This window comes from Macaca mulatta, chromosome 4 (genome assembly GCF_049350105.2).
Source record: "Macaca mulatta isolate MMU2019108-1 chromosome 4, T2T-MMU8v2.0, whole genome shotgun sequence".
Classification (NCBI taxonomy): Eukaryota; Metazoa; Chordata; class Mammalia; order Primates; family Cercopithecidae; genus Macaca; species Macaca mulatta.
Window position 1 is genome coordinate 86,469,386 of NC_133409.1, and position 25,797 is coordinate 86,495,182.

General features: G+C 39.6%; 1 protein-coding gene across 2 annotated transcripts; it reads left to right on the top strand.

Moving 5' to 3' along the window:
• Positions 1-974: 974 nt before the first annotated feature.
• COQ3 (coenzyme Q3, methyltransferase) lies at positions 975-25,736 on the top strand. Of its 2 annotated transcripts, none has more exons than XM_015136969.3 (7): positions 975-1,093; positions 11,333-11,459; positions 14,959-15,111; positions 17,375-17,474; positions 18,694-18,936; positions 23,323-23,482; positions 25,388-25,736. In XM_015136969.3, the coding sequence occupies exons 1-7, from the start codon at positions 991-993 to the stop codon at positions 25,606-25,608; spliced, it is 1,107 nt and encodes a 368-aa protein (XP_014992455.2). In that variant the 5' UTR covers positions 975-990; the 3' UTR covers positions 25,609-25,736. The 2 variants fall into 2 exon arrangements, with proteins under 2 accessions (XP_014992455.2, XP_014992456.2); XM_015136970.3 differs by having other exon boundaries at positions 975-1,003.
• Positions 25,737-25,797: the final 61 nt, after the last annotated feature.

Consider the following 25,797-nt stretch of genomic DNA (forward strand, 5'->3'; position numbering starts at 1 on the left):
AGTGAGGCTGTCTCAAAAAAAAAAAAAAAAAAAAACTATTCCTGAATGGTAAATTTCACTAATTGAAAGAACCCTTTACCAATTTGACCCTGCCTGTTGAAAATACGGAATATTTTTTTGCCTTCAATGTTGGAGATTTGTCATTGTTCTTACCCAAAGAAAGACTTTTTGTGCATTTAGAGGTAGAATGTTACTGATCACTGTTCCTAGCTCTAAATGAAGTTTGCCTAGACGGAGCCACAAACGCCTCCTACTACATGATGTATATACCCGGTACAGGATAATAGTCATTTGCAGAAAATAAGTTTTACATTTGGCCTTCTGGCCATCTGATATTTGAGTGCCTTGAAAGGAGAAAGAATTCTTCCCTTGAGGAAGACGTGCTCCCATACTCTTGCGATTCTTAGCATTAGGGTCAGCGTCTTACAGGAATATAAAAGTCCTTGAAGAGACATCTGTTAAGTGTGAAATAGAGCTACATGGCAATAAAAGATCACACAGCACAAAGTAATGGCCTGATTGAGGTCAACTTTGAACATGAGGTTTCAGGTGGTCTTATAGAAATAAAGGATCTTCAAAGTTTATGATAGTAAAAATATCTTACAGTTTCATCTCATGTACAGTTTGCTAGATGAGCGTGAAAGTATAGCCATACATACACAACACTCGATACAATCATGAAAGTTGGCTGCAGGCCGGGCGCGGTGGCTCACGCCTGTAATCCCAGCACTTTGGGAGGCCAAGGCGGGTGGATCACCTGAGGAGGTCAGGAATTGGAGACCAGCCAACATGGAGAATCGCTTGAACCCGAGTGGCGGAGATTGCAGTGATCCCAGATGAGGGACTGTACTCCAGCCTGGGCAACTGAACAGACTCCGCAAAGGAGAAAAAAAAAAGTCGGCTGCAGAGGGCGAAAGTGGATCTCGGAACCTTGATGTTGGGGATCTTTTTTCGAGAGGGACCGGAAAAGAGGTGGGATCGTTTGTCGCAATGTGGGGCGGCGGTAAGCTGGGCTCCTCGGGGGGTTGGTTTTTAAGAGTGCTGGGGCCTGGAGGCCGTAATACAAAAGCTGTACGTCCTCTAATTTCCTCGGGTGAGTGTGTGCGGAGGTCCCTCGCATGCAGTCCATTGCGAGGGCTCGCAGCTCTGCGCATGCGCTGGGGGTGGGGCGGTGGGTTGTAGCTGGAGCTCGCGAGGGGTCAGCGCGAAACCTGAGGCTTGGCCCTGGTCCCAGCTTTCTCCATTGTAAACCTGGCATAGTCCCCTTGGCGGACGTCGGGGTAAAGAACTCAGTACCAGTGGTCCTGTCTGGAAAAGCGCAGGCCGCGGGTGTCTGGTGGCTGAGCTCCTTGCCCCAGGAGCCGTAGACCCACTCTGCGTGTGCTGCGGTCTTGAAGGTCATGCATCTTTCCTTTGTCGGGGCAGGAGTAACTCGCGCCTCGTAGTTATGCATAGCTTTGTATCTGTGTTTTGTTTGCACAAAGCTTGCTGTTTTTTCAGAAAGAATTTAAGGCAGCTGTACTACTTTTTGATTAATAGGTTAATTCAACAGACTGCATTTGCAAATGAAATCAAGAAAATAACGCACTGCTCGGTGCTTGTAGACAGTCTGATTTTCGAACTCTCAGTGTTAAGTAGAAACAAGCTCATCTTTTACATGGAACTCTTAACAAATACTGTATGCCAGACACTGTTATGAGCACTGGGAATTTAGAAATGAATGACGCCGCAAGGATCTCTTTAAAAATGTTAGGATAGACCTAAGATCAGGATATAATGAACAAAAAAATGGAGAATCTAACCGCCCATTAATAAAGGTTATTAGCTGGTACTATCATACAGTGGAAAAATAGTGCAGCCAATAAAAATGATTTAAATCTATTTGTATCCACATGGAAAAATAATAAGATATAGTGTTAAGAAAGTAAAGTTTCATTGTTTCCTGGAAGAAGCCAAAAACAAAGAAAAGTTACAAATCAGTATGGATAATGAACTTGGAGTTATAGGTGGAGATATATAGAGAAATTTTGCAGTGATTGCCTGTGGTAGAGTAGGTGATTTTCTGTCATTTTATCCTTTATATGCTTTGCTTTTAATGAACTTTTTTTTAGTAAATGTATGTGTCTTTTATAATCAAAAATTTAGAAAAGATACAGTAAACCTAGTTCCAGTTTTTGAGGGGTGAACATAGAAGGAGCCTGTAATCCATAATTGGGATCAAGGAAACTTCTTGAATGGGATATTTAGCGAAATCCTGAAGGAGGTGGTCAGTTTTAGAAGCAGTTGGCCAAGGCAGGCAGCTCACTTGAGGTCAGGTGTTCGAGACCAGCCTGGCCAACATGGCGAAACCCCATCTCTACTAAAAATACAAAATTAGCCGGGCGTGGCAGTGGGCGCTTGTGATCCCAGCTACTCGGGAGGCTGAGGCAGGAAAATCGCTTGAACCTGGGAGGCAGAGGTTGCAGTAAGCCAAGATCACGCCATTGCACTCCAGCCTAAGCAACAGAGTAAGACTCTGTCTCAAAAGAAAAAAAAAAAGCAGTTGGAAAGGGGAAAGGACCGGCTTGAGAATCTGTGAGAAAGTTTGTGAGTAACCACAAAATGTTCCTTGAAAAGTAAAATTTGTAGGTGGAGGGCCGGAGGTAAAGGCAGGGGGTGGCAAGGGATGAGGCAAGAGGCCTTTTTGTCCATGACACATTCATGAAAGGCCAGGCACACCTCCTGAGGTACACTATCCTGTGGACAGTGGAAATTACTGAAGAAGCAACATGAGCAGATTTATGTTTAGGAAATAACACTTGGCAGCTGTCTATATAGCTGTCTTCACAGCTGTCTACATAGAAAGTGGGACGGAAGCAGGCAAGTCTAGGCCCAGGAAGACCTTAGAGTAATCCAGACAATAAATTATGATTGCTGGAAATAAAATATTGGCAGGGTAAAAGTCTGTTACCTGTTTTATTCACCATCAGCATGGTGCCTGGTGGGTGCTGAATAAATGACTTTTCAATAAATAAAATGAAAAAAACCTTTTCCCATTCCTTTAAAATCTCAAATACCAGGATGATCACAGATTCAAGGTAGAGAAGGAATTGGTAGCATTCTGTTTAAATACAAACTCAATTACTCTCTTTCAGTTGTGGTCAGATGGTAGAGTTGTTTTTATTTTTACTTTTTAGATTAATTAATTATTTTTTTGAGACAAGGTCTTGCTCTGTACCCCAGGCTAGAATGCAGTGGCATGACCACAGTTCATGGCAGCCTTGGCCTCCCTGGCTCAATCGGTCCTCCCACCTCAGCCTCCCAAGTAGCTGGAACTACAAGCAGGCACCACAATGCACGGCTAATTTTTATATTTTTAGTAGAGAAGGTGTTTCACCACATTGTCTAGGCTGGCCTTGAATTCCTGGGCTCAAGCGGTCCACCCACCTTGGTCTCCCAATGTGTTTGGATTACAGGCATCGAGCCACTGCATCTGGTCTAAGGTGGTTTTTAAACCTCTTGAGAATTGTAGCAATACTGATAACTTAGGGATTCATTTTCCAGAAATAGAGGAGGTAAGAGAGAGATCAGGGGTTTTCTGTCTGTAGAAGGCAGATATTGTTAAAATTTCTAAGGCTTAGTTTCATAATAGTAATACCTTATATGTCCTTATCTATGTATCACAGTTTATATAGTTAAACTTTATTCTTTAATAATATTTCATCTATCTACCTAAAGTCATACAGCAGGTGATATTTGAACTGGGTCTTAAAAGGTAGTCCAGATAGAGTTGGTGGAAAAGGAAATAAAATGAACAAAAGCCAAGCGGAGCACCTTTAATCCCAGCACTTTGGGAGGCCGAGGCAGGTGGATCACTTGAGCTGAGGAGTTTGAAACCACCCTGGGCAGCATAGCAAAACCCTGTCTCTACAAAAAAAAAAAAGAAAAATACAAAATTTAGCTGGGCATGGTGGTGTGCTCCTGTGGACTTCGCTACTGAATAGGCTGAGGTAGGAGGATGACTTGAGCCCGGGAGGTAGAGGCTACAGTGAGTCATGAACGCACCACTGCACTCCAGCCTGGGCAACACAGCTGGACCCTGTTTCATAAGTAAGTAAATAAGTAAATAAATAAATAAATAAAATGAGCAAAAGCCTAGACACATGAACTTTATTAAAAAAGAACATTGTAATGGATTTGGGATGGACTGTGAAGGGCTGATTAAAAAATAAAACCAAATAAATATAAGCTCAGGAGAGAAGTGTGCAGAGACTACAAAAAGACAAAATGTGAAATATAAATGACCATTAAACTTAAGAAAAGATGCTTAACCTCACTCATGATAGATTGAAACTACATTAGCTGGGCATGGGGGCCCAAGTTTATAGTCCCAGCTGCTCGGGAGGCTGAGGTGGGAGGATTGCTTGGGCGACGTTGGCGGAGGTTGTAGTGAGCAGAGGTTGTGCCACTGCACTCCAGCCCAGGTGACAGAGTGAGACCCTGTCTCAAAAACAAAAACTAATTAAAACTACACTAAGATATCATTTTCATGTATTTGATTAGCAAACATAAAAATGTTTAACATAGGCTGGGTGCTGTGGCTCAGGCCAGCACTTTGGGAGGTCAAGGCGGGTAGATCACAAGGTCAGGAGATTGAGACCATCCTGGCTAACACGGTGAAACCCCGTCTCTACTAAAAATACAAAAAATTAGCCGGGTGTGGTGGCAGGTGCCCGTAGTCCTAGCTACTCGGGAGGCTGAGGCAGGAGAATAGCGTGAACCCGGGAGGTGGAGCTTACAGTGAGCCAAGATCGCGCCCCTGCACTCCAGCCTCGGCGACTGAGACTCTGTCTCAAAAAAAAAAAAAAAAAAAAAAAAAAAAAAAAAAAAAAAAAAAAAAGGTTAACACATTGTATGGGTGACAGTGTGGGAAAACCAACATGAGGCACTCTCATATATTACCCAAAGGATTGTAAATTGGTTCAACATCTATTTAGTGGCAATTAGAGATTTACAAATGCACATACCCTTTGACATCATTCTTGAAATTTTACCTACAGGGACTCTGAAACACATATGAAATGAAAAAAACCTATGTCATTTAATCTCTAGTTGTTGTTGTTGTTGTTGTTGTTATTTTGAGACGGAGTCTCACTCTTTTGCCCAGGCTGGAGTGCAGTGGCGTGAGCTCGCCCACTGCAATATCCACCTCCCAGGTTCAAGTGATTCTTGTGCCCCAGCCTCTCGAGTAACTGGGACTACAGGTGCTCACCCGGCCCTAATCTCATAGTGTTGATAATTACCCAAATGCCCATCATTAGGGAACTCCTTAAATAAATAATATAGCCACACAATGAATTAGCACGTAGCCTTTTAAAAAATATGAAATAATTTCCAAGATATGTTGGTAGGTGTGGAAAAACATTCAGAAGAATGAGTGTATTATGCTACATTTTATATAAAATGAGAAACTGATACTTTAAAATGATTGTGTATGTATAAAATGCCTCTGGAATCTTACATACAAATCTAGTAAGACTGGTTGTTTGTAGGGAGAGAAACTAGATAGCTACAGTCAGGAGTAGGAAAGATACTTTGTACTGTACCCTTTTGTACTTTCTGATTTTTTAAAATTTTTGATTTTGAAATAATTTCAGACACAAGAAATGGCAAAAATAGCACAGAGAGGCTGGGTGCGGTGGCTCATGCCTGTAATCCCAACACTTTGGGAGGCCGAGGCAGGCGGATCACTTGAAGTCAAGAGTTTGAGATCAGGCTGGCCAACATGGTAAAAGCCCGTGTCTACTAAAAATACAAAAAGTTAGCCAGGCATGGTGGCGTGTGCACCTATAGTCCCAGTTTCTTGGGAGGCTGAGGTGGGAGAATCACTTGAAACTGGGAGGCGGAGATTGCAGTGAGCTGAGATCATGCCTCTTCAGTCCCATTTGGGCGACAGAGTGAGACCCTGTTCCCCCAAAAAACAAAACAAAACAAGAACCCCAAACACACAGAGAGAATTTCCATATACTATTCACCCAGTTCCTTGGTGATACCATCCATAGCACGTTGTTGAAGCCAGGAAATCAACTTTAGTATAATTAATTGACTCCACTACAGACCTTATTTGGTTTATGCCACCAGTACATGCACTCATTGTGGGAGAGAGTGAGGATGTGTGTGTGTGTGTGCGTGTATACGTAAGTTTTTTGTTTATTTACTTATTTAGTTTTTGAGACAGAGTTTCGCTCTTGTCACCCATAGTAGAGTGTAATGGTGCGATCTCAGCTCACTGCAACCTCTGCCTCCTGGGTTCAAGCAATTCTCCTGCCTCAGCCCCCTGAGTAGCTCATATTACAGGTGCCCACCACCACGCCTGGCTAATTTTTTTTATTTTTAGTAGAGACGGGGTTTCACCATGTTGGCCAGACTAGTCTCAACCTCCTAACCTCAAGTGATCCACCTGCCTCAACCTCCCAAAGTGCTGGGATTACAGGCATGAGCCACCACGCCTGGCCTATTTTGCCTTTCTATATCAATTTTAAAGTCAGTATGTCTGTGTCTACCGAAAAAAAAAAGGCTATTGAGATTTTGATAGGAATTGTATTAAATGTATAGGTCAGTTTGGGGAAAACTGATGTTTTTACTATGTTGAATTTTCCAATATGTCTCACGTTTATTCTTTGATTTATTTTATCAGTGTTGTGTAATTTTAAGCATATAGATTCTGTACATGTTTTTGTTTGATTTATGCAACAATGAAAATTTTTTTGGAATGATTTAAAATGATAAGGCATTTTACATTTTGAATTTTGCCTTCCACTTGTTCACTGTTAATATATAGAAACAAGACTGATTTTTGTGTTACCTTTGTAATCTTTGACCTTTCGTTTTTTTTTTGAGACAGAGTTTTGCTCTTCTTGCCCAGGCTGGAGTGCAATGGCACAACCTCTACTCACCACAACCTCCACCTCCTGGGTTCAAGCAATTGTCCTGCCTCAGCCTCCCGAGTAGCTGGGATTACAGGCATGCACCACTATGCCCAGCTCATTTGGTATTTTTAGTAGAGACAGGGTTTCTCCATGTTGGTCAGGCTGGTCTCGAACTCCCGACCTCAGGTGATCCTCCCAGCTCAGCCTCCCAAAGTGCTGGGATTACAGGTGTGAGCCACCACGCCTGGCCTTTAATCTTTGACCTTTCTGAATTCACTTATTAGTTCCAGGAGCCTTTTAAAGATTTCTTAGGATTTTCTATATAGACAATAGGGACAGTTTAATTTCTTCCTTAACATTCTGTATACCTTTTATTTCCTTTTCTTGCCTAATTGCACTGAATAAGACTTTCAGTACTATGTTGAATAAGAGTAGTGAGAATGGATGTGTTTACCTTGTTTCTGATTTTAGGGGGAAAGGGCTGAGTCTTTCACTATTAAGTACTACATGAGCTATAGGTTTTTATAGCTGTTTTGTAAAATAATTTCCCTTTCATTCTTAGTTTGCCAAAAGTTTTTAATCGTAATGGATATGGATTTTGTTAAATACTTTGTATCAATCAACATGATTATGTTTGGTATTTGTTTTGTTTTGGTTTTTGGTTTTCACTTGTTTGTTTTTTGAGACAGTATTGCTCTGTCTCCCAGGCTGGAGTGCAGTGGTACAATCATGGCTCACTGCAGCCTCTGCCTCCCAGGCTCAAACAGTCTTCCCATCTCAATCTCCTCAGTAGCAAGGACCATGGATGCACACCACTATACCTGGCTAATTTTTAAAGTTTTTCTGTAGAGATAGGGTCTCACTAGGTTGCCCAGACTTGTCTCGAACTCCTGGGCTCAAACAATCTTGACTCTTCAGCCTCCCAAAGTGCTGGAACTACAGGTGTGAGCCGCCCCGCCTGGTGTGTTACTCTTTTTTTTTTTGTTAATATGGTCGATTATATTAACTGATTTTTTAAATGTTGAACTAGTGTTGCATACCTGGAATAAATCTCACGTGGTTGTGCTGTATTGTTTTATTTATATGTTGCTGAATTATATTGTGTGTTGCATACCTGGAATAAATCTCACGTGGTTGTGCTGTATTGTTCTATTTATATGTTGCTGAATTATATTGTGCTAATATTTGCTAAGAATTTTTATGTCTGTTCCTGAGACGAATTGGTCTGTAGTCTTTGCTGTACTCTTTGATTTTTGTATCAGAGTAATGTTGACTTCATAAAATGGCCTGGGAAGTATTCCTTACCCTTCTATTTTTTTAAGAGATTAAGTAGAATTGGTTGTTATCTCTTTAAGTGTTTAGTAGAATTCACCAGCGAAGCCATCCAAGACTGGAGATTTGTTTTTCAGGTTTCTAACTATGAATCCAATTTCTTTAGTAGTTATCAGTTATTCAGGCTCTCTATTTTATCCTATATGAATTTTGGTAGTTTGTGTTTTTATAGAATTAGTCCATTTTGTCTAAATTGTAGAACTTCTGAGTGTAGAGTTATTTGTAGTATTCTCTTGTCAACCTTTTAATGTCTGGAGGTCTATAGTAATATCCTTTCTTTATTTCTTGATGTTGGTGATTTACATCTTTTCTTTGTCAGCTTTGCTGGAGGCTTATCAATTTTATTGATTTTTGCAGTGAATTAATTTCAGATTTGATATATTTTCTATGGCTTTGTTTTCAATGTCATTGATTTTCATTTTTATTTATTTATTTATTTATTTATTTATTTATTGGCACAGAGTCTCACTCTGTCACCCAGGCTGGAATGCAGAGGCACCATCTCGGCTCACTGCAACCTCTGCCTCCCAGGTTCAAGAGATTCTTGTGCCTCAGTCTCCAGAGTCACTGGGATTACAGGCATGTGCCACCATGTCTGGCTAATTTTTGTATTTTTAGCAGAGATAGACTTTCATCATGTTGACCAGCCTGGTCTCGAACTCCTGACCTCAAGTGATCAATTGCCATGGACTCCCAAAGCTCTGGGTTTATAGATATGAGCCCCCTCATCTGGCTGATTTCTATTTTTATCATTTTCTGATTTCCGCTTTCTTGCTTTATGTTTATTTTGCTCTCCTTTTTCTAGTTCTTGAGGTGGAAACTTAGATTGTTGATTTGAGGCCTTTCTTACTTTTCTTTTTTCTTTTCTTTTCTTTTCTTTTTTTTTTTGAGACAGAGTCTTACTCCATTACCCAGGTTGGAGTGCAGTGACGCAATCTTGGCTCACTGCAACCTCCATCTCCCAGGTTCAAGCGATTCTTCTGTCTCAGCCTCCCAGGTAGCTGGGACTACAGGTGTGTACCACCATTCCCGGCTAATTTTTGTATTTTTAGTAGAGACAGGGTTTTACTATGTTGGCCAGACTGGTCTTGAACTCCTGACCTCATGTGATCTGCTTGCCTCGGCCTACCAAAGTGCCCAAAGTGCTGGGATTACAGGTGTGAGCCACCATGCCTGGCCCTTTCTTCCTTTTCAATACGACAATTTTAGTGATATAAATTGCCCTCTCAGTACTCCTTTAGTTATATCCACCAATTTTTATATGTAGTATATTTATTTTCATTTACTTCAATTTTCAAAATATCCCTGAGACTTGTCTTTGACTTATGGATTGTTTAGAAGTATGTTGTTTAATTCCCAAGTGTTTTGCTTTTTACTGTTATTGTTCTATTATTTATTTGATCCTATTACAGTCAAAAATATAGTTTGTGTGATCTCACTTAAAGTTGTGAAGATTTGTTTTGTGTCTCAGGACATGGTCTATCTTTATGAATGTTCCATGCATGCTTGAAAGAATGTGTATTTTGTTGTTTGGGGGAAGTGTTTTACACATTTTAAGTAGATTGTATTGAATAATGGTCTTGTTCAGTTCTTCTTTATCCCTGCTGGTTTTCTATCCAGTGGTTCTATCAATTACTGAGACAGGAGTGTTGAAGTCTCCAACTTACAATTGTGGATTTGTTTATTTCTCATTTCATTTCTATGAGTCTTTATGTGTTTTGAAATTCTGTTGTTTGTGGTGTACATAGTTTTTTCAAGACAGAGTCTTGCTCCATTGCCCAGGCTGGAGTACAGTGGCTCGATCTCAGCTCACTGCAGCCTCTGCCTCCCGGGTTTCTGTGATTCTCCTGCCTCAGCCTCCCGGGTAGCTGGGATACAGGCACATGCCACCACGCCTGGCTAATTTTTGTATTTTTTGGTAGAGATGGTGTTTCACCATGTTGAGCAGCTGGTCTTGAACTCATGACATCAGATGATCTGCTTGCCTCAGCCTCCCAAAGCGCTGGCATTACAAGCATGAGCCACTGTGCCTTGCTGGTGCATACAGTATTGCTTTTTCTTCTTGGTGGATTATCCCTTTTATTGTGATGTAATGCCCCTCTTTGTTTCTGGTACTTTCTTTGCTCTAAAGTCTACTTTGTCTGAATGTTTATTGAACAACTGAGTGTTCTGCAACACAGCTACTGGCTCATAAAGTAGGCCCCTGTGTAAGTTGAGCATATAGAATGGGTGAATGTTTATTTTAGGTTATATATACACATACTTTTTTTTCCTCTGTAAAGGGTGTTGTAAAAATGTAAAATATGTAAAATTCATTTGTAAAAATTCATTTCATGTAGCTAATGTAAAAATGTAAATATGTAAAAATTCATTTCATGTAGCTAATATGGAATTGACAGAATTTGAACTAATTTTGACAATTTCAGAATTAATATTATCCTAGTTTAAAACATAACATTTTATATTTGAATATCATTCCTGTCATTTTATGTACATAATGTAGATGTAAAAACTAATGGCATGAAAAACTTTATAAACATATGCATTACTTGTTTTGGCTAATAATTTTAGAAATATCTGGGTTAGAGTTAGATAGTGGAACATAAAACTTTTATTTTACTTTTTAGGTAAAATCTTAAGTAAAAAACAAACAAAAACCCTTTGTTTATCAATTGTAATGTAACATAGCATTACCATATAAAATAAAATTTTGTCCAGGCCCGGTGAATCCCAGCACTTTGGGAGGCTGAGGCAGGAGTATCCCTTGAGCCCAGGAGTTTCAGACCAGCCTGAGCAACATAGGGAGACCCCATCTCAACAATGACAATAACAACAAAAGTTAGCTGGGCATGGTGGCATGTGCCTGTAGTCCCCACTACTTGGGAAGCTGAGGTGGGAGGATTGCTTGAGCCCAGGAGGTGGAGGCTGCAGTAAGCCGTGATTGTGCCATTACACTCCAACCTGGGTGGCAGAGCAAGACTCTAAAACAAAATAAATAATAAAATAAAATAAAATCTTCAATTACATGCATATGAGGGATTCTTGCTGTGCAATGCTTTTCTCTAGATATTTAATTTTTTTTTTTTTTTCAGTTTATGTGAAGAACCAGCTCAGTTGGATACTACAGATTAAACCAGGGGTTTTCAATGAATACAGAACCATGTGGTTCAAATCCTACAGGATGACCTTTTCCTGTCTGAACAGAATAAAGAGTTTCAGGTGAGTTTATTATTACCGTGGCAAATATTCACGTAATTATTTGCAATAGGTTTTTAGTATTATCTTTAATAAACCCAGTCAGTATGTAATAGTTCATGTGGTTTGATTAAAGTAGCTTGTGTTTATTTAAGTAGTCTCAACTAATTTATTTTCTAATAATTTTTAAATTTGGGGAGTTTCAAACCCACAGAAATGGTAATAGAATAATATAGTATACAGGCAATAAATAACCTTCATTCAGATTCAGAGATAGCTTTTGTTTTCAATATAAGACTATTACTTAGAGAAGAATTTTTATTTCCTTATAATGTCCTTATGACAAGACACAAACAATGCAGTGATTAAAATCATAAATATTACTTACAATACCTAATATAGTATTTTAAAATTTTTAGAAATCATAAATGATTTGGGTGCTGCATAAATATGATAAGGTGGCTAAGGTAGTAAAATTGAATGAAAGTAATATCTTTCTATATTTATATTTTATAAGCCAACTTTTAACCTTGTGAAAATATTGTATAGCATTAATACTTGAACTCTGTTTGTTTGTTTGTTTTTGAGGCGGAGTTTCACTCCTATTGCCCAGGCTGGAGTACAATGGTGCGATCTCAGCTCACTGCAACCTCCACCTCCCGGCTTCAAGCGTTTCTCCTGCCTCAGCCTCCCGAGTCAATGGGATTACAGGCATCTGCCACCACGGCCAGCTAATTTTTTTTTTTTTTGAGACAGAGTCTCGCTCTTGTTGCCCAGGCTGGAGTGAAATGGCGCGATCTTGGCTCACTGCAACCTCCACCTCCCAGGTTCAAGCGAGTCTCCTGCCTCAGCCTCCCAAGTCAATGGGATTACAGGCGCCTGCCACCACAGCCAGCTAATTTTTTTTTTTTTTTTTTTTTTTTTTTTGAGACAGAGTCTCACTCTTGTTGCCCAGGCTAGAGTGCAATGGCGCAATCTCAGCTCACTGCAACCTCCGCCTTCCAGGTTCAAGCAGTTCTCCTGCCTCAGCCTCCTGAGTAGCTGGGATTAGAGGCATGTGCCACCACACCCGGCTAATTTTGTATTTTTAGTAGAGAAGGAGTTTCACCATGTTGGCTAGGCTGGTCTTGAACTCCTGATCTCAAGTGATCCACCCACCTCAGCCTCCCAAAGTGCTGGGATTACAGGCATGAGCCACCGTGCCCAGCCTTGAACTCTGTTTTCTAAGTGCTTGTTCCTCCTTCTTGTAAATGAGCCCCTTTGAGATTGGGTTTATATGAAATCATTCTTAGTCAAATGAGCAATCACCTACTGTTATCTATTGTAAATTAGTCCTTGATTACTGAGGCTTTGCATGAAGCATGGACAAGGGGGCTAATATTCCTAAGATAATATTAAAGAGGAATGACATTTGAATCTCAAAAGAAAAAAAAGTAATGAATATAGAATATGCTCTCGTTATGTGGCTAAAAAAACGTAATAAAAATGTGAATGGCATTACTTTTTCTAAGTTAACATCCTTATTATCTTTTACCTAAGCAGCCCTTTGAAGGATTTTTCTATACTATATACTACTAAATGGAAGTCAGTGTAGTGTCTAATCCCACGTTATTCCTGTTTGATTCCATTTAATTAAATACAATTTTAGGCAAATTATATACTTTTCTGGGCTTTTCCCTTCAGATTATTCATTTACCAAGTGCTTCCTGAGCACCGTGTTCCAGGAACTGTACTAGTCACTAAGAATAAAATGGTAAGGAAGACAGTCCATGCCTTGCCTTCATAGTGCTTGTGGTCTAGTGGAAGACAGACATGATTGATCAGATAATCACACAGCCCCATGAAGAAGTACAAAGTGGTATAGGAGTTAAAATAGGGGGATAGGGGGATGAGGGGAACATGACCCAGTTTTGAGGATCAGGGAAGATTTTTTTGTTTGTTTGTTTGAGACAGAGTCTTGCTCTTTCACCCAGGCTGGAGTGTAGTGGCATGATCTCAGCTCACTGTAGCCTCCACCTCCCTGGTTCAAGCAATTCTCATGCCTCAGCCTCCCAAGTAGCTGAGATTACAGGCACCTGCCACCACGCCTGGCTACAGGGTTTCACCATGTTTGCCAGGCTAATCTGGAACTCCTGACCTCAGGTGATCCACCTGCCTCAGCCTCCCAAAATGCTGGGATTACAGATGTGAGCCACCATGAGCAGCAGATCAGGGAAGATTCTTAGATAACATTTAATTGAAACTAAGATCTGAAGGATGAGAAGGAATTAATTAGGCGTTTGGGAGAGGAAAGGAAGGAGGTGGGAAGAATGTTTCAGGCAGAGGGAACAACTAACCTATGTGAAGTACCTGAGGAAACAGCGTGCATGACCAGTCCAAAGAACTGAAAAAGGACCTATGTGGCTGGAGTGGGAAGAATGAGGAGAATAGAAGGAAGCGAGTTTGGAAAGGGAGGAAACTGAGCACTAAATAATTCAGAACTTTGTAAACTATGCTAAGGAATTTTGGTCTTTTTTCTAATGGCACTGGGAAGATATGGAAGCATTTTATTCAGGAAAATAACAATCAGATTTGTATTTTGGAACAATCACTCTAGATGCATCATGGAGAACAGATTGGAAAGGGATGAGGTAGGAAGCAGCTCCCAGTTAGAAAGCTAGGACAATAGTTCAGGCAAGAGATGATGGGTGCTTGGGTTAGAATTGTGGCAGGAGAAATGGAGCAGAGAAGATGGAGGTACCTGTGTTCAAATCCCGGCCCCACCATTTACTTAATCTCTCTGAGCCTCCCTTTTCTTATCTGTAAAATAGAGATAATAATAGTACCCACTTTCAGAGTTGTTGGAAGGGTTAAGTGAGGTAATATATGTGGAACTCTTAAACAATACCTGGAATTTAATAAGTGCTCAATAAATGGTAGCATTTATTTATTTATTTATTTATTTATTTATTTATTTATTTTGAGACAGAGTCTCGCTCTGTTGCCCAGGTTGGAGTGCAGTGGCACAATCTCGGCTTGCTGCAATCTCCACCTCCCGGATTCAAGCGATTCTCCTGCCTCAGCCTCCTGAGTAGCTGGGATTAGAGGTACACACCACCATGCCCAGCTAAGTTTTATATTTTTAGTAGAGATGGGTTTCACCATGTTGGTCAGGCTGGTCTCAGACTCCTGACCTCTTGATCTGCCCCTTTCGGCCTCCCAAAGTGCTGGGATTACAGATGTGAGCCACCACACCCAACCAGCTATTATTATTATTATTATTATTATTAGAAGGCAAAGTTTTATAAAGTTCTGTTTTGAATTGAAACTTACTTGGAAAGTAATTTTGTTTCATCTGTGAATATATATATTTATAAGCAGTGTGATTATAAGAAAACTTGGTTTTAAGCATCAATATTGAGCAATATACAGATTTAGAATATAATAAATTATAAATAAGACTATCTTTCTACATGATATATCCCACGTTAAACATTTCTTCAAAACAGCAGTATTTGCCTGGTTCTTTGTTTTTACCTCTTAGGTACCGTTGGGCGAGACTGTACAGTACTTCCCAAACCACTGTCGACAGCGGTGAGGTAAAAACCTTCTTGGCCCTGGCTCACAAATGGTGGGATGAGCAAGGAATATATGCACCTCTTCATTCCATGAATGACCTGAGGGTGCCATTTATTAGGTAACATTCCAGAAACTCTAAGTCTTTTTAAATGGAACTTTTAAAGAATTCATATTTCACATTCCTTTTTCTCTTAGTTTATACCTAGTTAAAAATGCTGCACATTAAGTTTGCTTTGGAAATTAGGGAGATTCTTTTCAGTTACCACTGTTTGAAACCATTAATTTTTAATAATATCATGCAAGGTCTAGGCTGCTTTCATAGCTTAAGTTGAAGCCTATTTGTACATTATCAAGTTAATTACAATTAAGTTCTTATAAAAGCAAACTAGGGTCTTATGGCATCAAGGCCATTTTATTTTATTTTATTATTTATTTATTTATTTATTTATTTTTAAGATGGACTCTCGCTTTTGTCACCCAGGCAGGAGTGCGATGTCACGATCTTGGCTCACTGCAACCTCCACCTCCTGGATTCAAGCGATTCTCCTGCCTCAGCCTCCTGAGTAGCTGGGATTACAGGCATCTGCTACCATGCCCAGCTAATTTTTGTATTTTTCGTAGAGACAGGGTTTCACTATGTTGGCCAGGCTGACCTCAAGCTCCTGACCTCAGGTGATCCGCCCGCCTCAGCCTCCCAAAGTGCTGGGATTACAGGCATGAGACACTATGCGTGGCCCAAGGCCATTTTATAACTACAGACCTACTGTGGCTAAACTGACTTAGGCAGTTCTGGTAAAGTTTGATTCAACAATTTTTTTTGAGAACTTACCTCATACAGAGCTCAGGGACTAGACTGTAAAAGACTCTAAGATGAATGAAACATAATCTATGTGCTTCAGGAACTTATAGGTTGCTGTGGGAGTTAAGAAAAGGCAAGAGTTCATCAGGGCTTACATTTAAGAAATTGTTCATTTGTTCTTCTGTCCATTTATGTATTCATCAAACAATTTTGGGCAAAGCACTGTAACAGACACAGAATATCTGACTCAGACTTTGCCCTCAAGGAACTTCCTGGTTGGTTTTTGTTGGTTCATCCAGAATCAATGTAGCAAAAAGAGAAACACTGGCGTCCTTTAATACCACTGACTTTGTGGATCACTACAACAAATCGTAAAGCAAAGAAAAACAGAAATGTCATTTTTGTAAGCTAGAACACTGGTTCTCAAAGTGTAGGCCCTGGACAGTGACATTAGTTCCCCTAGGAACTCATTAGAAATGCAAATTATCATGTGTCATCAGGGACCTACTGCTCTGTGGAGGGATCAGAACTCCATTTTAAGCAAACTTTTTACATGATTCTGATGTATACCAAGTTTGAGAATTACTCTATTCAAACTGCTGAGACACCTTTAACTAGACATCACACATAATAACCCAGGGCAGTGCAAGCTATGGTTAAAAGTTTAGATTTTATTTTGAGCATAATTAGAACCCATCAAAGGAAAGTGGTATGATCTAAATTATGATGTAAAGGAGTCATTTTAGCTGCTGTTTAAAGAATGGAACGGACTTCGTTTGAAATGGGTCTTTTCTGTATAACTTTCCAGAATGCTCTACTTAACCACTATCCATGTTATTCTTAGAATTCAATTAATTTTAATGGTAATAGAAGATATCTTAAGATATCCTCATTATGAATAATGTTTATTTTAATATAAGTATAATTAAAATTTATGCATAATCCTCTATATATATATATGTTTAGTTTACAATACTGTTAGGTGTATATATACTTGTGTGTATATGTGTGTATACATATGTTTGTATAGGTAAAGTATTACTGTGATTATCTTAGAAGTAAGTTTACTTGATTTAGATGCCAGTTTACATGCTCATACATGAAAACACCACTCACCGAGAAGATTAAAAGACATTTTATTTCAAAGGGAATATAGACAAATTCTGAAAATTAGGTCTCCCATCTGCTTTTTCTAAGCTCTGTAAAATAACCTATTTGCTGCTGACATGAAATGGGTCTAGCACGTATTGACAGCAAAGTTAAAACATGTATCATGATATCTCAAGCAATTGAAATTAGGTTAATCTAGATTATTTCAAAAATTTTTCCTTATATTATTACTAGAACAGTAATTAAGTCATAATTACTACTAGATTATTTCAGACCTTTAAGCCTCCTGCTTTTTATTATTGAAAATGTTTTATAAATTAAATGTCGCTTAATGTTGAAAGATCTAGTTATCAAAAATATAAATAATGTATTTAAATGGAGGTTAATAGTTCCTTGAAACTGCATACATTTTTGACTTTTCATTGATAAAATTAATTATTTGTTTTGGTGTGTTTTGAATTTTTTTAAAAAGAGACAATCTTCTGAAAACAATTCCTAATCACCAGCCAGGAAAACCTTTGTTTGGGATGAAGATTCTTGACGTTGGCTGTGGTGGTGGGCTGTTAACTGAAGTAAGTGATAGCTTTCCTGCCATTTTTAACTGGGGGAAAAAAATTAAGAAGTAGACTTCTGCCTCATTTATTCTTTCAACAAATCATATTATTCATTAAAAAAAGAAATGCATGTTGGGAGGCCGGGGTGGGTGGATCACCTGAGGTCAGGAGTTCGAGACCAGCCTGGCCAACATGGTGAAACCCTGTCTCTACTAAAAATACAAAGATTAGCTGGGCGTGGTAGCGGGCACCTGTAATCCCAGCTACTCAGGAGGCTGAGGCAGGAGAATAGCTTGAACCCGGGAGGCAGAGGTTGCAGTGAGCTGAGATCGCACCACTGCACTCTAGCCTGGGCAACAAAGAGAGACTCTGTCAAAAAAAAAAAAAAAAAAAAAAAAAAAAAAATTCCATAGTATTGATTTTAATCTTTTTTTTTTTTTTTTTTTTTTTGAGGCAGAGTTTGACTGTTGTTGCCCAGGTTGGGGTGCAGTGACACCATCTCAGCTCACTGCAACCTCCGCCTCCCAGTTTCAAGCAATTCTCCTGCCTCAGCCTCCTGACTAGCTGGGATTACAGGCTCCCGCCACCATGCCCGGCTAATTTTTAGTAGAAACAGGGTTTCACCATGTTGGCCAGGCTGGTCTTGAACTCCTGACCTCAGGTAATCCACCCACCTCAGCCTCTCAAACTGCTGGGATTATGGGCATGAGCCACCGTGCCTGGCCAACCTGTGTTTAAAAACTTGGGCATGTCATGGGAAATGACTAAATACAAAAGCTGAGAGAAGAATTAGTTATGAAAAATTTCTAGTCAGAGAAAAAAAACTTTTGAGAAAAGATTGTTCTTTAGAAAATTTGAATATTTCAAAAATGATTGCAATTTTTTCAATGGCTTGTTACATTTATTGCACTTTAAATATGTTAATACTGTACTATATGCAAGCAAATGTGTCTAGAGTACATAGACAAAATTTTTTTCACTGTCTTCGAGTAGTTTTTTTTTTTTTTTTAATCAGTTTTTTGTTGTTTTCATTGTTCTTCTTACCTTTAAGTGTTTGATTGTGGAAAATTTCAAATGTGTACAAACTAGAGAAAATGTATATGAATTTCCATGTATCCATAAATGATGTCCAGTATTTATCACCTCATGGTTAATCTTGTTTCATTTTTGATAAGCTTTTTATTGCTAACATATGTTCTATTTTCTTCCTGAGGGTAACAGCTTTTTATGCTATTAGCCTCTAGGGCGGCTTGGGGCTTCAGTTATTGGAATCGATCCTGTGGATGAGAACATTAAAACAGCACAGTGCCATAAATCATTTGATCCCGTCCTGGATAAGAGAATAGAGTACAGAGTGTGTTCCCTGGAAGAGATTGTGGAAGAGACTGCAGAAACATTTGATGCTGTGGTAGCTTCTGAAGTTGTAGAACATGTGATTGATCTAGAAACATTTTTACAGTGCTGCTGTCAAGTGTTAAAAGTAAGGCTTATGGAGTTTATGTCTTGGTTTCTTCTTCTGAGTGTGTGTATATGTATCTATAGCAATAAAATGGTCCATAATGCATTAGCAGTCCAGCAGGCAAGGTACAGTAGAGAAGAAACCAGGAAGCCTGGATAAGGGGACAGCATCTCTGCTGTAGATTTCGTCTACCCCTCGGTTTTCCCTTACTACCAGGGTCTTCCTGTGTCCTGTTAGTATATTGGATGTCCAGGGATCTTGAAAAATGTTAGTGCTGGTTGGATATGGTGGCTTATGCCTGTAATCCCAGGACTTTGGGAGGCCAAGGTGGGCAGATCACTTGAGGCCAGGAGTTCGAGATTAGCCTGGGTAACATGGTGAAGCCCCGTCTCTACTAAAAATAGAAAAAGTTAGCTGGACATGTTGGTGCACGCCTATAATCCCAGATACTGAGGAGGCTGAGGCACAAGAATTGCTTGAACCTAGGAGGTGGAGGTTGCAGTAAGACGAAATTGCGTCACTGCACTCCAGCCTGGGCAACAAAGTGAGACCCTGTCTCCAAAAAAAAAAAAAAAGAAAAGAAAAATATTGGTGCTGAACACTGGAAAACCATACACTTATAGCAGTATTTTTCCATTGGTGTAGTCAGGGTTAAATACTTAATAGATATTGAATGACAATTATAAGACATTGATTTGAGGCCAGGCATAGTGGCTCACACCTGTAATCCCAGCACTTTGGGAGGCGGAGGCGGGTGGATCACCTGAGGTCAGGAGTTCGAGACCAGCGTGACCAACATGAAGAAACCCTGTGTCTACTAAAAATACAAAGTTAGCTGGGTGTAGTGGCGCATGCCTGTAATCCCAGCTTCTCGGGAGGCGGAGGCAGGAGAATCACTTGAACCTGGGAGGCAGAGGTTGCAGTGAGCTGAGATTGTGCCTGGGCAACAAGAGTGAAACTCTTTCTCAAAAAAAAAAAAAAAAAAAGAAATTGATTTGGGTGAATACTTAAAAATCAATAAAAATAATTATTATCATAAGTTTAAATAACAAGTAATTCTGTACGGGGTAAATGCATAATAGTTTACAGCTTATAAAAGAATATTTCATAAATATGATCTTACTGGATCTTACCTATAACTAGGTGAGGAAGGAGAGGCAGGTATTGTTATCATATCCTTTCACCTACGAGGACTCAGGATTTGTGAGAAGTCAGAGGTCACTAGGCATGTAAGTGGGGCTTAAGGCCAGACCATTTGACTCCAAGTTTGGTTCTCTCCACTACTTACTATGCTTATATAGTATAATTTGCGACAGACTTCGTTCTCTGAATGTGGTTCTAAGTTTTCTTTTAATAAATCCCCCTGAAGTATTATTATTATTACTATACTGACTCTGTTGTTCACATATTTAGGAGGTGACAACCTAAAGTCAAAAGCTAAAAGAATGAAATGCTTAGCTCTTATCGAAATAGAGCTTTTTTAAAAAAAAAATGTTATTTTTAAGTAATTTTAAATTTATAGCAAAATTGCAAAGATAGTACAGTGTGCCTTTCACCTGTCTTCCCCTTAGGTTAACATCTCACATCATAAGGGTAGGAACTAGGATGAGTCAAGTGAGGCACCTGGGGCACGAAATTGCAGGAGACAGCCCCTCTCAGGTGCTGACCCTGCACTTGCACACCCTGAAAGGGGTTGCCTGTTTCAATTCTGTGCCCTAGAAACCTCACTTACCTCATTATAGTTCTAGCCCTATATATAACCCATGGTACCGTTCTCAAAACTAAGAAATTAACATCAGCATTGTACTTATTAACTGCACTACAGAGCTTGTTAAATTTTTTTTTTTTTTTTTTTTTTGCTAATATCAGTTTGCTGTTACAGGATCCAAACCAGATTCCTGCATGTATTTAGTTGTCATTTCTCCTTAGTCTTCTTCAATCCGTGACAGTTTCTTGGTGTTTCCTCTTTTTTCTTGACAAGGTCTTACTGTGTCACCCAGGCTAGAGTGTCCTGGCAAGATCACTGCTCACTGCAGCCATTTCCTGGGCTCAAGCCATGCTCCCATCTCAGCCTTTCAAGTAGCTGGGACCACAGGTGCATGACACCATGTCCAGCTAATTTTAATTTTTAATTTTATATTTTACTTTTTTGTAGAGACAGGGTCTCCCTATGTTGCCCAGGCTGGTCTCAAAATCCTGGGCTCAAGGGATCCTGCCGCTTCAGCCTCCCAAAGTGCTAGGATTACAGGCATGAGCTACTGTGCCTCGCCCTTGTTTCCTCTTAAGTAGAGTTTTACTAGGCTTATCTCTTATTTTCCAAATAAAACTTCTTAATTGATTGTTAGTTCTTGTTTTATATGTCAGTCAGTGTGTATGAATGGAGGTTCTTTGACACATATGAGGGATGCTGGCATTGTAGGGTTTAAAACTAATTTTTGCTTCAGTGTAAAGCCTATGTTTTGAAAATGACTATTGCTTACCACCATTTCCTTAGAGCATGAGTTTGTAGAACACAGATTAGATATTCATAAGTGACTTTTTTTTTTTTTTTCCAGAGACAGGGTCTTCCTCTGTCACCCAGGCTAGAGTGCAGTGGCACCATCATAGCTCACTATAACCTCAAACTCCTGGACTCAAGTGATCCTCCCGCCTCAGCCTCCCAAATAGCTATGTCTACAGGTGCTCAGCACCATACCTGACAGTTTTTTTAAATACATTTTTTGTAGAGATGGGGGTCTCGCTATGTTGACCAGGCTTGTCTTGAACTCCTGGTCTCAAGCTGTCCTCCTGCCTCAGCACTAGAATTATAGGCATGAGCCACCATGCCTGGCCTATAAGTGATTCTTAAGATATTTCAGAGTTTGAAGTCGCAGTGAGCTATGATCATGCCACTAAAGGAAAAAAAGATATTTTAGAATACTGGAGCTTTACAGAGGAAAGTTAAAATGTGTGATAATATAGTGTAGGATATGTTTGTTTTTAATTTAAAGGCATACTCCAGTATTTCATGGTCCCCTCTTGTCTTTTTTATTTTTGGCTTAGAGTGGTATCTAAGATATATTATCTCTTTCTCCCAAGTCTCCTTTCTTTCTGTCTTTCTTTCTATATGTCTATAGTAATGTAATTATTTTGGAGGGAATCTTTGACATTTTTTCCCCATCAGGCTAATGAGAATGTATAAAAGAGAGAGGGGACATTAATATCCTTGCCATTTGTGAGGCAACATAGGAAACACCATAAATACATTTACTATGAAGTGGCAGACTGAGGCCAGGCGCAGTGGCTCACACCTGTAATCCCAGCACTTTGGGAGGCCAAGGCAGGTGGATCATGAGGGCAGGAGTTCGGGACCAGCCTGACCAGCCAAGATGATGAAACCCTGTCTCTACTAAAAATACAAACATTAACCGGGCGTGGTGGCAGCCACCTGTAATCCCAGCTACTTGGGAGGCTGAGGCAGGAGAATCACTTGAACCCGGGAGGCGGAGGTGGCAGTAAGCTGAGATTGTGCCGCTGCACTCTACCCTTGGTGACAGAGCAAGACTCTGTCTCAAAAATAAAATAAAATGGCACACTGAATAGTCCTATAAGTCCTTTGCATTCATCCCAGTGCTTATGTTGTTCTCTTTATATAAATATATATCACTTCAACCTCCACCTCCTGTGTTCAAGTGATTCTCCTGCCTCAGCCTCCTGAGTAGCTGGGAATACAGGCACTTGCCACCATGCCCAGCTTATTTTTATATTTTTAGTAGAGATGGGGGTATCACCATGTTGGCCAGGCTGGTTTCAAACTCCTGATCTCAAGTGATCTGCCCACCTTAGCCTCTCAAAGTGCTGGGAATATAGGTATAAGCCACCATGGCCAGCCACTCTTTATATTTTTTATAAAAATGAAATAAAAACAAAAAATGTTCAAACCTAATCATTAATGTTTTAGTGAGAGAACACTTAATGGTAGTACTTCCCTGCACAAGATGTATAGCTCTGTGCTGTAACAAACAAGTTAAGACAGGCTCAGCCCTTACAATGAAAACTGTTTTAACATATGTTAGAATGTGAATGTGGACATGTAACAAGGAAGAGCAGCCTGATCTCATTTTTATTGTAAAGTGTTTGGTATGTACAAAAGAATATATAAATATAAATCATAATTATGTATGATCTTAAGAGTTGTAAGCACTGTTGTATATACTCACCGAGTACATCTAAAATGCCTTTTATAGTGAACTTCCCAAGAGAATAAAAAATGCTATTTTGCTGAATTATATTTTATTCATACATATATATTTTAACAGCACTCAGATTATTTGGAAGAAAGGAGGAGGGAGGGGGAAACTTAGCTTTTACTTAACTGATACACTTAACCTTTTACATTTTACTTCTATATAATTTCATTTCTTTTAGCCCAGTGGTTCTTTATTCATTACTACAATCAACAAAACACAGCTTTCCTATGCCTTGGGAATTGTTTTTTCAGAGCAAATTGCAGCTATTGTACCAAAAGGTACTCATACATGGGAGAAGTTTGTTTCACCTGAAACACTAGAGAGCATTCTGGAATCAAGTAAGTATTAAGAGAATTTTTTCCAATTTTCCAGGCCTAACTGAACTTTTAATATGCCAGTAATTATTACACACTTAGCCTAGCACTTAATAAAATAGGCCACTATGTTTTTGGATGTTGGTTTTATCTTCTCAATTAGGTCATAAACTCGTTGAAGTTAGGATTAAGTAGTAGATACCACTTCTCTTTTACCTGTCACCCCCTAACCCAGGGCCAAGCGGATAACAGATGATCAATGAATACTTTTTGGCTATTTAGTTCTCACTTGTTTAAGAAAGAGACACAAATGTCTGTTATTTACACATTCTCGGTCTGCCCTATTGAGCCCTACTTGTATCAGCTTATCTTACATATTATTTTTCCTGATTCCACCACGGTTACATATATTTTGAACTTCAGTATCACTTTTTTATGTATTTTATATGACTTACAGCATGACCTCATGGTTATTTTGGAGTTTTTTTTTTCATCCTTTTATAGCCCATAAGCTACTTGAAGGCAGGACTATGTCTCCTTTTTGCACTCTCTAAGCCTAGCTGTGCTTTACACAGAGTGAGCTCTCGATTTATGTGATGAATTCCGGTCGAGTAATAGTGCTTGTCAGTTCATTTATTTGGCATTTGGTATTCCTACTGAGTACTTAGACTCCTATATTTCTTATGTTTTTTTTTTTCATGTAAGTCTATCAGTAAACTTGATTTTACTTGGAATACTATCAGTATATAGCGATGTAGTAAATTCTAAAGATTTCTGTGAGTAACTTTGTTGAAAATAAAGTAAGGCCACGCGCAGTGGCTCATGCCTGTAATCCCAGCATTTTGGGAGGCCGAGGCAGGCAGATTATTTGAGGTCAGGAGTTCGAGACCAGCCTGGCCAATGTGGCGAAACCCTGTCTCTACTAAAAATACGAAAAAATGGCCGGGCGCCGTGGCTCAAGCCTGTAATCCCAGCACTTTGGGAGGCCGAGATGGGTGGATCACGAGGTCAGGAGATCGAGACCATCCTGGCTAACAAGTTGAAACCCCGTCTCTACTAAAAATACAAAAAACTAGCCGGGCGACGTGGCAGGCGCCTGTAGTCCCAGCTACTCTGGAGGCTGAGGCAGGAGAATGGCGTAAACCCGGGAGGTGGAGCTTGCAGTGAGCTGAGATCCGGCCACTGCACTCCAGCCTGGGCGACAGAGCCAGACTCCGTCTCAAAAAAAAGAAAGAAAGAAAGAAAGAAAGTTAGCCAGGTGTGGTGGCGCATGACTGTAATCCCAGCTACTTGAGAGTCTGAGGCAGGAGAATCACTTGAAATCAGGAGATGGAGGTTGCAGTGAGTTGAGATTGTGCCACTGCACTCCAGTCTGGGTGACAGAGTGAAACTCTGTCTCACACACACACAAAAAAAAGAAAGAAAATAAAGTAGGAAAAAAATCTTTTAAAGATGCGTTATGGGGACAATCTCCTGTTGGCACATATTTTTTAATGACAGCTAACATTTATTGAGTACCTACCAAACTCCAAGCATTGTGCTAGTTTACACACATAGCTCATCTAATTCTAACAGTTCTGTGATAAAAGTTCTGTACATGTAAGAAAACTGAGATTTAGAAAGTTAGGTGGCTTGCCCATGGTTACCATATAATAGATACCCGAGCTGGGATTTGAATCCAGGCAGACTGCTTTGGAATATGTGTCCTAATTGCGACTTACTGAAGTTCTGCACTAAATTGTGATTAGTGCTTAGTTACAAAATACATTTGCCGATTAAGTTAGGAATCCTTTTTCTTCTTCTTTTCCTTCTTCTTTTCCTATCCATTTAGTGTATTCTCAGCATTTTTAATGCAGAGAGTTGCATGAAACTCTTGGAAATTGGAAGGAAAATATTTATTAAATCTACTCTTTCTGATTTTTTTTTCAGATGGTCTGTCAGTTCAAACAGTGGTAGGAATGCTCTATAACCCCTTCTCAGGTTACTGGCATTGGAGTGAAAATACCAGCCTTAACTATGCAGCTCATGCTGTGAAATCTGGGGTCCAGGAACACCCAATGTCTGCTGAGTTTGCTTTCAAGGGAGAAGCAGAAGAGCTCCAAGCTAATGCCTGCACCAATCCAGCTGTGCATGAAGAGCTGAAGAAATGAATTGTTTCTGAGGACTATAGTAATGTGGCTTAGATATCTGATGTTTTCAAATATAAGAAATATATAATTTATCCTTTGAGAGAGAATCATGAGGAAAAGAAGGTCAATAAAAAGGGCTAAAACCTTGATCAGAAGTTTTTGTTATTTCATCTAATAGCTACTTTCAAGGGATACTAAGAATAAAAAGTT